Here is a 12,532-nt window from a genome sequence, read left to right on the forward strand (position 1 = left end):
GGTATATTGCACATTTTGTCAACATAAATTGGCTATAACATGATTGATGAATTGTGGACACTGTTTGGGTAACGTAGACATTTCACTGAACAGGTAAAGCAATTTTCTACAGCGATCCTCGACAGCGCTATTTTCTACAGCAGTTTTCCATAACGCAATTTTCTGTAGCATGAGGTTGCAGAAAACGCAACTGTCATGTTATACCAGAAAGTCTTGTACTCTAAGATAACCTTCTTCACTGTCCACTACATGACCAATTTTGGTGTCATCTGCAAACTTACTAACCATATCTCCTGATTTCACAACCAAATTAATTACATAAATAATGAAAAGCAGTGGACCCAATACCAACCAAAAGAGAAAATGCTGGAAAATCTCAGCAGGTCTGGCAGCATCTGTAAGGAGAGAAAAGAGCTGATATTTCAAGTCTAACTGACCCTTTATCAAATAGGGACGTATTTATACTAAGCTGAGAGGTGAGTCATGGCTCCAGAAGCCAAGATAGCAATAAAGAGGTGATAATGACACTGCATAGAGAGATTATAGGGAGATTGGGAGCTGTGAATGACCAAAGCTGAAGCCAGTGCTATGTGCTAACACTGAGAGAGAAAAGGAAAGCAGTGAAGGTGGACAGGAGGAGAGAGACAAATGAAAATCCTGTCGGAGAAAAGAGCAGTACTTCTTCAGGGTAGGCATTCCTGGAAGAGAGGTGGCAGTGGGTTAAACACTGGACAAAAGCAAATTATTGCGGACCCAATATCAATCCTTGCAGCACACCATTGATCACTGGCCAGATTCCTAGCCCCTGACCTGCTGTTGTATAGTATGTATATAGCTGTTCCAGTTTCAGCTTCTGGTCAATGGTACAAAAGGTTTCAGTAATGAAAATGTCAAGGCATGATAGTTAGAATCTCTCTTGTTAGAGATGGCCATTGTTTATTACTCATGTGGCACAAATGTTACCATTTCTCAGCTCAAACCTGGATATTGTCCAAGTTTTGCTTCTTTTGGACACTGACTGCTTGCACTTTGCGAGGATTAACAAGGCAAAGGAGTACATGTTAAAAAGTAGGACCCTACAAAGTAGAGGGTATTGGAGAGACTTAGTGTACATGTCCATACATCCATGAAGACAGCAAGACCGGTAGATAAGGTGGTTAAGAAAGCATTTAGAACGCTTTTCTTTATTAGTTAAGACACTGAAAACAAGAGCAGGGAGGTTATGATGGAGCTGTATAACATTTTAGTTAGGCCACAGTATTTGTGCAGTCCTAGTCACCACAATACAGGAAGAAGTTGATTGCACTCATGAGAGGAGACTCAGCAGCTAGCTAGAACGTTTTAGTTATAAAGAGAGACTGGATAAGCTGAGGTTGTTTTCCTTAGACTAGAGAAGGCTGAGAGGGGACCTGATTAAGGTGTACAAAATTATAAAGGGCATAGGCGGGGTGCATGGTAAAAAACCTTTCCCCTGTGTCAATGACCAGAGAGTATAGATTTAAAGTAAGTGGTGGGAGATATTGAGGGACTTAAGGCATAATTTTTTCACCTAGTGTGGAGTTATGTGGAACTCCCTGGTGAAAGGTTATAGTTTCAGCAACTCTCACAACATTTAGGAAGCATTCATAATGAACACTTTCAATACTACAGTATACAAAATGGGATTATAATAGATACACGTTTGATTAACCAGTATAAACATGATAGGCTGAAGGGTCCCTTTCTGTTCTGTAAATCTCAATAACTCTGCATCATTTATCAAGTGATGCTGTCACATGATAATACATTTTGCAATTGTGTTTATATATGGGGTACAATTAGAATAATTATCAACTCTTGCATTAAACTTAAAGCTACAATATGTAATGAAAGAATTGATTTTTGGACACCAAAGCATTTAAATTAGTACAAGATAACAGGAATAAGTTAACTAATGTTTTTATTAAAATAACTGACGCACACTTCTACATTTGAAAATAAATCATTCCAAACATATCTTCCACAGACTGATGAAGTTACAGCTAATGCATTTTTATCACATACACACAACGCTGGAGTCTCTTAATGAGGCAGTTACAATCTCGGATCTCAACCCAGATTTAAATGGAATGACGGGCAGAGTTCATTACAGTTGGGTTCACTACGGTTTTAGCAGGTGTAGTAATGCCTCAATATACACAGCTTGAAACTGTACATTCCACAGCATTTGTGACAAATTCATTACCTCATTAATTTGAACTTTGCTGGATCCAAGTTAACTGTGCATTTTTTTTTCAAAGGTTTAAAACTGTACTCTCTCCTGAGCAGCCTCCATCTCCCACCCTTCCTGCAAACTTCTTCTCATCCTCATGTCTCTCTTCCAGTCTCCTTCTTCCTGCTTTCCACAAATCCTCTTGCTGCCTCTACCCCACAGAAGCCTCTTAATCCCTCCCCAAGCCATCCTGTGACTGCCTCCTCTTCCCTCCTTCGGCTGATATCCCCATCTGGGTACCAAGTGAAAGAATTCCCGGATCTATTAAAATTCCCTTCTGGTCTAGACAGAAGGGCAACGCCAGCAAAACTGCCTGCACCCTGACCTTTTATGGTGACTTTTGATGGTCTATTCCTGTGCCATGCCCCAACTCTCATTTCCTCCCAATATTGGTGTTAGCTTTTCCACCCTTTCCTTTAACCCCAGCTACCCCACACCCTCGGCCCCATTATCTGCCCCACCCCGGCCCTAATTCAAGCACTGTCCCCATCACCCTCCCCAGGACTCACTCTCATCCACCCCCTCCACACCCATACCTAGCTCTCAGCACACAGCCCCAACTCCTGGTTCTGAGTAACAGCTGCTCCACAATGCTTTCAACACCAGCGCTGACTTCCCTAACTGCTCACTACTCCTTGGATCACGGGCTGTCTCTCTCCTGTGTTTGCTGCTAATAGGTTCATTCCTCACAACCACTTCTTAACATCACTGCAGATATACACCTCTCCATGGATTGTACTGGTCCTGGTAAGGATCTCACCACTACTTTCTCAAGGGCAATTAGAGATAGGCAATATATGCTGGCTGGGCCATCGATCCTCACGTCCCATGAATGAATATAGACAATTAAATACTTTCATAGTGTAATTTGGACATATTTTTATGATGAGAGGAGACATATATAAAAGGGTGGCAACTTTTTCACACAGAAGGTGGTTCATATGTGGAATGAACTGTTTGAGGGAGTGGTAGGAGCAGGTGTAGTTATAACATTTAAAAGATATTTGAACAGAACAGATATATAGAGGGATATGGGCCAAATGCAGGCAAATGGGACTAGTTTAGTTTGAGAAACTTGGTCGGCATGGACGAGTTGGACTTAAGGGTCTGTTTCCGTGATGTATGACTCCATTAGTATAGTGCATGAACTGGGCAGCCAAGTCGCACAAACATGAGATAATCGGTATCAATGAGAGAGAAAGAATAACATTCAAAAGAAGGCCAGCCCCTGAAAGTGCAGCACCTCCTCAGTCTTGCACCGAGGTAACGCTGAATATTTAATCTGATATACGCTAACAAGTTTAGTTTATACACACACTGACAACATAAATTCACTCTGAGTGCCTCTTACTGTAAATTGAAAATCCATACATTTTTTAAACATTTTGAAAATGTTAATAAAATTTAAATTGAGAATTAAAGGAAAGATAGGTCAGCAATTGTTGGCTGACAAAAGAATACAAATTTCTCTGTTGCTGAGTGGAATTTTTCCAGACTCAAGTGAGTTTGTCAACATGGAGAGAGTTAAATCCCATAAGTCTACCAAAGGTATGAAGTAATGACATCATCCGCTCCTTCCATGTTTCAGGGTGGGATTGAAGACAAGCAGGACGTATCCTGCAGGTTCCAGGTAAATAATTAAAATAATCAAATAGCTCATTGAGTGATGTTTATGAATTTCATAACAAGGGTATCTGCTAGGGTCACTGAAGTGAAGGAGAAGCTGGAAAAGATGCTTCAGTGAAATTGACAATCTAGAAATGCTTTGATCAGTGAAACTGAAAAGCTCCAGGTATGGCCAGGTTAAGAAGCTGCTGTTCGAAGCACTTGCCTCAGAATGCTATCATTGCTTGACAGCTGACTTCCAACCACCTGGGAATCAGTTCAGTTGCTGAGCACTTCACTCACCTTCAGCTGCACTTCCCACCTGCCAGCTTTCACAATGGCATGGCAGCAGCTTCAGCAGCTCTACCACAGACCTCTGATGAGAAAGCAGAGGATAAGCCACACAATCCCCACTAGCAGCAGCAGCAGCTGCCCTATCATCAGCCACATGGCCCTCCACAGGACAGATTTGATGGACACCAAGATGCAGCTGGAAAGAGGAAATACTCCCCAACCCAGGGTCTACAGGCAAAGGATCAAATCTCTCATCTTGCATGAGCATCAGTTTCACGAGAAGCACAGGCTCTCAAGGCAGGTAACTGCTGAGATCTAGAGCCTCCTGGAACAAGATCTTCTTCCCAATGAAGAAGGTTAGCACAGATTACCAGCAGCTAAAAAAGCATAGGCAGCCAATGTCTCCACTGGATCTCTTCCTCTCACCAAGACTAGCACTCTCTTCTCCCACAAGAAGAAAAAAAGAAGAGCGATCCAATGTCTGAAATGTTCTGTGGAAAGGAGGAAAGATGCTTGTGGCAGCTAACAGGGGAAGCCTGGGTGTCAGGAGTACAATAAGGTGAGCGTGAGTGAGTGTTTGTTACTCAGATGAGCAATGAGGAGGAGCCTGGAAAGACAGAAATGGGTGGAGCTGCAGGATGTGTCGACAGATTCCTGAGGAATACCGTGTAGACAAATGCAGTAAAAGACAGAATGTGGTGTTTGGCAATGACAGTATTCCAGCACTGTTTCTTAGTTAGATGGACCAGACCCCTGCTGCTGTCTGCTTGGCCAATTCCATACATGTCTGTTTGATTAAGAGGCTGGCCCTCCCATCAATGGGAGAGCTCACCTCACTAAAACACCTTAATACTACCTCTAGGTAACAGTGAGAGACCTGGACCACAGCCTTCTCAGCTCGCCTCATCATTCCTATAGTTGCTGCCATTCCCAAAATACAAGTATTCCCTTCGAGCTGATGCTGAGGTTCCACTCATTGTAAAACTTTCTTCGGACAGATCTGGCCACTCACCCTGACTGACTGAGGAAGCTACGGGCTGGATGTTCATTCTGAGGCTCAGCTGAAGAGCTTCGGCAAAGCCTGATAAATGTTCCTGCCACTTGGCCAGGGACTAAATTGGCAAAATCTGATTCGCTGTGTCAAACTATCCACTGTGAAATGAAGTGCTCATCTGAAAACAAAAAAGTCTCAGGAGTTCTTCCACTTGCAAACTCTGGAATACAAATTTCTCAGACCTTAGTCTCTCTGAAGTTAATTACTAGAAACCAGAAAGTTAACTCATTATACTTCCTTTGACAAAGATTACAAATAACATTGAATATAAGGGTTAATAATTTTTGCTGATGTACTTTCACTTTAGTGTCAATTTGTTTCAAATGGTTTGATAGATTCTGTTTATAGTCACAAAAGAAATTAAGTTGTAACTATAGTATATAACAATGAGCTATTGCCAACTTCCTATGGAACAGCGCTCACTGTGTATTTTAAAACTATTTTTTGAGATAAACTTAATGATACATGATATCTTACCTACTATCTCTACTATGTATTCCAAATTACCTTTTCTATAATGGCAGGTATAGCTTCCAAACTGTTTGGTCTAGATGAAAATTTGCTGTAAAGCCGACACGCCTCAACCTGTCAAAAAGATATAATGAAACCTGTTAAATAGATTTAGCAGAAAGACAGAGAACATCTACAAACAGAACATCTACAATGTTAATAAACAATGTAATGGCGTGGAATTTGCCACATGGGAAGGTGGTCACCACTGACATCAAAGACAGTCTCTCTGATAGCACCAGCAATCTATGGAGAAAATGTAACCTCCTCTGGCCATATCTGGAGCTTTACAATAGATACTAATGTCTTTCATGTGAACTCCAGTTGTAGAACTGCTGAAATGTTTTCAAACTGTCCAAGTAACCACCTGCATTAAAGAAGTTTTAAAGATAGCAAACCAGGAAATTCTAAGTGCTATAATCAAATTTTGAAAAATTTTGCTAAATGAAGGTGGGAACATGTACTTAGGGTGCGAAGATAGCAGTTGAAATATCATGAAGGCATATTTTTCATTATCTTTGAAGATCCAGTTTTTTTAAAAAAACTAATAATGAATAAAATGAGACATTTTCTGGGCCAGATTTGTTGTTCAACAGTAGGTCATAAACAGATTTAATTTTCAATGGGGTTTGTAACAGTGAAATGAGAGAGGGCGAAAGGGGGACATTCGCATTACATTGCTATGCTACACACAGAGGCCAATAAATTCAAACAAGAGATTTGAATTCCCAGTGACCAACTTAAGAAATTACATGATAAGATTTCACGTTTTAATATTTTTACTGTAACAACCAACTAAACCTTGTAAATAATCATTAGTCTAAACTGCAGAAAGGACATTGGCTTATTACTTTTTTAACATGAGCAAACCCCCAAGCCACAGCAATGTTTATGTCCCATTCTCTGCATGACAACAGTTTTCACAAGTTCATTCCATCAAGTGTCATGGGTTCTAAGGTCAAGTGGCCAACAAAAAGTGCTATTTCAGTTTTATGGAAAATTCTGAGCTAAGTTTTATCAGAAAACCCATTTTCAGCTTCACCACCATCACCCCAACACTGCCATTTCAGGATGAATCTTCCAGGATCCACTGATTGCCTTGGGATACCCAGGTACAGAGCTGAATTTTATCAAAAAATAGCTAAGTGTCAACTTCAGGCAGATTAATAAAGGATTCTTTCCATAAGCTCCATCGTATTATCTCTCACCATTCTCTCCTGTTCACCTTGTCATCGATGCACCATGCTCTTATAGTGCCACTCTCGCAGTATGCTGAGATCACCAGTTTCGGAAGTGCTAACGACTGCCATGATGTTCTGGGATTTCTGCCATCAAGTCATAGAGATGTACAGCATGGAAACAGACCCTTCAGTCCAACTCATCCATGCCAACCAGATATCCTGAATTAATCTAATCCCATTTGCTAGCATTTGGCCCATATCCCTCTAAGCCCTTCCTATTCATAGACCCATTCAGATGCCTTTTAAATGTGATAATTGTACCAGCCTCCACCATTTCCTTTGGCAGCTCATTCCATACATGTGCACCACCCTCTGCACGAAAAAGATGCTCCTTAGGTTCCTTTTAAAATCCGCCCCCCCTCCCTCACCCTAAACCTATGCCCTCTAGTTCTGGATGCCCCCAACCAGGGAAAAGACTTTGTCTATTTATCCTATCCATATCCCTCATGATTTTATAAACCTCTATAAAGTCACCCCTCAGCCTCCAACGCTCCAGGGAAAACAGCCCCAGCCTGTTCAGCCTCTCCCTATAGCTCAAATCTTCCAATCCTGGAAACATCCTTGTAAATCTTTTCTGAACCCTTTCAAATTTCACAACATCTTTCCAATAGGAAGGAGACCAGAATTGCACACAATATTCCATAAGTGGTCTAACCAATGTCCTGTACACCTGCAACATGACCTCCCAACTCCTAGACTGAATCCTCTGACCAATAAAGGGAAGCATACCAAACACCTTCTTCACTATCGTATCTACCTGAGACTCCACTTTCAAGGTGCTATAAACCTGCACTCCAAGGTCTCTTTGTTCAGCAACACTCCCCAGGACCTTACCATCAAACGTATAAATCCTGCCCTGATTTGTCTTTCCAAAATACAGCACCTCACATTTATCTAAATTAAACTCTGTCTGCCACTCCTTGGCCTATTGACCCATCTGATCAAGATCCCATTGTAATCTGAGATAACCTTCTTCGGTGGCCATCGAACTATACCTCTTATGCTCCCATGTAAATCACTTATATAAATGATGAAAACCAGTGGACCCAGCACCGATCCTTGTAGCACACCACTGGTCACTGGCCTCCACTGCAAAGGATCCTTGCCTTAGCAGAGGAGGACTGTGACTGCTCACATGATGATGCCAAGACCTCCAAGTGATGGCAAACAATTAAGATTCATTACCATGTGCTGTGTTGCTCCCCCATTACTAACACTGTAAATGTATTCTTAACCATCCAAAACCTCTACCCACTTTTCTCCAAAATCTCCTTTCTGTTAACGGCAGGCACCAGCAGCAAACACACTGGTGACATTGTCAAGAATGGACCCTGCCTGAATATCTTCCAGGAACCGGCCATAGCTCCTCCTCTTGACTGGAGGGTGCAGCAGCAGGAGGAAGGGGGCAGAAAGAGGAATACCAGCAACAGCAAGAACATGACCCCTCCCAGCCCCTCGCAGGTTGACCAAGACTCCAGGCCTTGGCTAGGCCGGGGTGCCAGCATCGGCGACTGAACATTCCAAATACTTTCATAAAAACAGGGCTTTCAAATTTGGTAATTTCTCTTCCCTTGTGGCTCTGGTTCTTTTATTTCTCCTGCTTTTTGGAAGTTCTGATTTGTATCCAAGATGACACTGGAGAATGATGACTTTGTACACTTTTCGCTGTACTGCTGCATTCCTATACTAGAGTACACATGACAATAACATCTAATTCTAATTCCACCTTGAAGAGAGAAGGCATTCTGGACATCGGCTTGAAAGATCGGTTGGAAAATTGGACTTTTCTTCCTGACATTGAAAACCTAAATTTTCTGATTTCACCAGATTTTATCAATTGAATCACCATCACCCATATCATTCAGGGACTTGGAAGATTCTACCTTCTGTGTGATTTCCCACATCCTGCATGATAGTTTGCAGAGGATTGGCAGTCTTATCCTCCACTACTAGGTGCAGTCTTTGCCACCCTCTTCCTAACAAAGGGCTTATGCCTGAAACATTGATTCTCCTGCTCCTCAGATGCTGCCTGACTTGCTGTGCTTTTCCAGCACTACACTTTCAACCCTGACGTCTCCCTCACTCTCTTTTTGTTGATGGCCTGGAGACTGAAAGTCTATCCATAGTCAGCACAGCTGCCCTTGCCTTTGGTTCCTGGTGAAATATTTGACCGTATATGTTTCAACCTGAACCTCCCTGTTCCCATCGTAACCAAACCACCCAGGAACAGATCACATGATTTCCTTCGCTGTTCCACTTTACCCGCTATTAAAGAGACAGTTCAAAACACAACCATCTTATGAGACATGGTATTCACAAAAAAAAAGTCAGTTGATTTCAATGACTGAATGCTTTGGAAAAGGTGTCCACAGCTGATACCAAAACAACCAGTGCACAGCTCAACTTCAGAGCCTTCATGTTAATCTGCACTCTGACTAAATTCTGAAGTTGCAGTCAGTATCAGAGGGGTAATGATAGTGAACACTGACTGCTCAACTTTCCTTCCACGTTAGGTATACCAATCATACAGAAGCTTTGACCGTCAAAACTTGAACATCTATCTCACTGCCTTCTAAGGAGTATGAATTTTGTAAAGAAAATTGCAGAATCCCAACCATTCAGTCATTAATAGGGAAGAAAATCCTAAGAGCCATAGTACTTGAACAGTATCAAACGCACATGTTTTTGCACCAGCACAGCAGGCTTTGATAGCAGACGGTATACAGTATACCAGCAAACTCACTGAGATAAACACAGGAGGAGAGGAAAGGTAAACATTTGAAGAAGTATGTGGAATTTTTAAATGGATTAATCTGTAGGATTATTTTAGGGAAGATATAGTTACTGTCCAGAGAAATAAAGAGAATTAATATCAACAGGCTGCTCTTTTTTCTCAAAAGCAATACATGTGGGCGGCACGGTGGCACAGTGGTTAGCACAGCTGCCTCACAGCGCCTGAGACCCGGGTTCAATTCCCGACTCAGGCGACAGACTGTGTGGAGTTTGCACGTTCTCCCCGTGTCTGCGTGGGTTTCCTCCGGGTGCTCCGGTTTCCTCCCACAGTCCAAAGATGTGCGGATCAGGTGAATTGGCCATGCTAAATTGCCCGTACTGTTAGGTAAGGGGTAAGGGGTATGGGTGGGTTGCGCTTCGGCGGGTCGGTGTGGACTTGTTGGGCCGAAGGGCCTGTTTCCACACTGTAAGTCTAATCTAAACATGTCTTGATTGTCTCGAATGCCAACCATATCCAGTGCTGCTTGGACCTGTTTTAATGTGTTTCTCTGACGATTCTTCTTTTGATAATACATAAAAGAAATTTCTGTTGCCATTATAATTGACCTATGAGTCCAAAACCCAAGGAAAACAATTTTATAAATAACCATGAGGTCAACAACTACAAAGCTTCACAGCTACTAGGAGGTGAGGAGAGCTGGTAGCTCATTTGGCTGGACAGTGGATATACAATGCAAAGTGGCACCAACAGCATGGGTTCAATTCTCACACCAGCTGAGGTTACTATGAAGCACTGTCCTTCTTATGCTCTACCCTCACGTGAGGTGTTAAACCTCCAGTAGTTGTGTCTCTCTCTCATGAGAAAGAGATGGTCCGGTACAACAACTTTACCTTTGTATCAAGTAGATCATAATATTTCAAGTCAAAATGGATTGAAAAACCTCTTACAACCTGGATTTTCTACTATATTTGATTTTTATTTCCTTGCTCCATCTGATACATCTGAAGGCAGCACTTACATGATAATGTTTAGAATCAACCATAGCATTAGCTTTGGTTTTGAATAGTCAGACAACACGTACTTCCTCTCTAATGCCACAGGGTGACACCAAAGGGCTTGTAAATCTACTGATTTAAGCCCTGCAACTTCTGCTCATATGTTTATAGTGTTGGCCAGTTTTTGTATTGATCTTTTCGAATGTTCCCTTCCTACAACTACAAGGAGAAATACAAAGATTGGTCATCACGTTTGCACTCCTCTCTGAAGGGGTTTTAGATTTGATCGAGAATATAATGGACCAACAACATCTGGTCAATGGGCTTTAACATGCTTGAATTTTACTTGCAGCTTGAGGGACAGAAGAGTGAACTGAAGTAAATTACTTTAAACTTAAATAAGGACACGAAGATCCATGTAGCTATAGTAAACTAGAAATTTAGATTTAGGGATGGGTCAATAGCGAGTACATACTTAATAGTTACATTCCATGGAAAAAGAAAAATTCCAAGAGGAGGCCATACTATATGTGATTAACTAAGAAAGTTAACACTAGTATCAAACTTAAAGAGAAAGCATATAATTATGCAAAAATTGACAGCAGGTCAGAAAATTGGACAGATTATTTTAAAAATGAGCAAAGAATGATCAAAAGATTAATGACACAGAGTTATTAAGAGAGTTTAAAAATCTGTGCCAAAGAAATCTATCCACATATACAAATACAGACAGTAATTAAGATCTCTTCCTTCAGTATTTCACTAATTTTTATTAAATTTTAAAAATATAAACCATAAGTATTAAATTAGCTTGCAGCATTTTTTTGAGAGCAGAAAGATTATGCTATTTTCTGGGTCTGTAGATTGTGAAGGAACAAAGATGGCCTTTAGTGGAGTGATGTGCTCTTCCAGTCAGATGTGGGAGTTGAGGGAGAATTTCCATGTTACTGATGGATTATATCTACAGGAAGTGTCTTTGGTTGTAAATTCTCTTAAATTGCATGGGTTAGTTGGAGCGACAGTTAGAGGGAATAAGGAATTTACAGGAGCTAGAGGGTATGATGGATGGCAGTTATAGGAAGGGAGAAAAGCTGCAAATACAGTCAAGTAGATGGGTTAACTCCAGGAAAAGTAGGAGGGGTAGGCACATGGTGCAGGAGTCTTCTGTGGCTATGCCCATTTCAAACAAGTATGCTGTTCTGGAAAATGTAGGGGGTGATGGACTCTCAGGGGAATGTAGCATGAACAGCCAAGTTTCTGATATCGAGACAGGCTCTAGTGTAAGAGGGGTACGCTGGGTTCCAAGCAATCGATTGTGATAGGGGATTCTCTAGTCAGAAGCACAGACAGACATTTCTGCAGCTGGCAGCAAAAAATCAGAATGGTGTGTTACTTCCCTGGTGCCAAAGACAGCTCAAAGAGGGTGCAAAATGTTCTCAAAGGTGAGAGGAACCAGCAGGAGGTTTTTATACACATTGGAACTAAAGACATAGGAAGGGAAAAGGGTGAGATTCTGACAGGAGAAGAAAGAAATTTAGACAGGAATTTAAAATGTAGGTCTTCAAGGGTAGTAATATCTGGATTATGACTGGTGCTACGAGCTAATGAGGGTAGGAATAGGAGGATAGAGCAGATGAATGCATGGCTGAGGAGCTGGTGCAGGGGAGAAGGGTTCACATTTTGGATCACTGGAATCTCTTCTGGGGTAGAAGTGACCTGTACAAGAAGGACAGATTGCACCTCAATTGTTAAGGGACAAATATATTGGAAGGGAGATTTGCTAGAGCTGCTCGGGAGGATTTAAACTAGTAAGGTGGCTGGATGGGACCCAGTGAAATACTGAAGAAA

The 12,532-nt window shown here is 41.6% G+C and overlaps 1 protein-coding gene across 1 annotated transcript in view; it reads right to left on the reverse strand.

The window, feature by feature from the left end:
• Positions 1-12,532, reverse strand: part of hacl1 (2-hydroxyacyl-CoA lyase 1) — a 99,343-nt gene that overhangs the window by 66,479 nt on the left and 20,332 nt on the right. The window contains exon 6 of the mRNA XM_060825507.1: positions 5,712-5,789. Coding sequence (XP_060681490.1) covers positions 5,712-5,789 — 78 coding nt within the window. The remainder of the gene's footprint in view (positions 1-5,711; positions 5,790-12,532) is intronic.

This window comes from Hemiscyllium ocellatum, chromosome 5 (assembly GCF_020745735.1).
Source record: "Hemiscyllium ocellatum isolate sHemOce1 chromosome 5, sHemOce1.pat.X.cur, whole genome shotgun sequence".
In the NCBI taxonomy this organism is placed as follows: Eukaryota; Metazoa; Chordata; class Chondrichthyes; order Orectolobiformes; family Hemiscylliidae; genus Hemiscyllium; species Hemiscyllium ocellatum.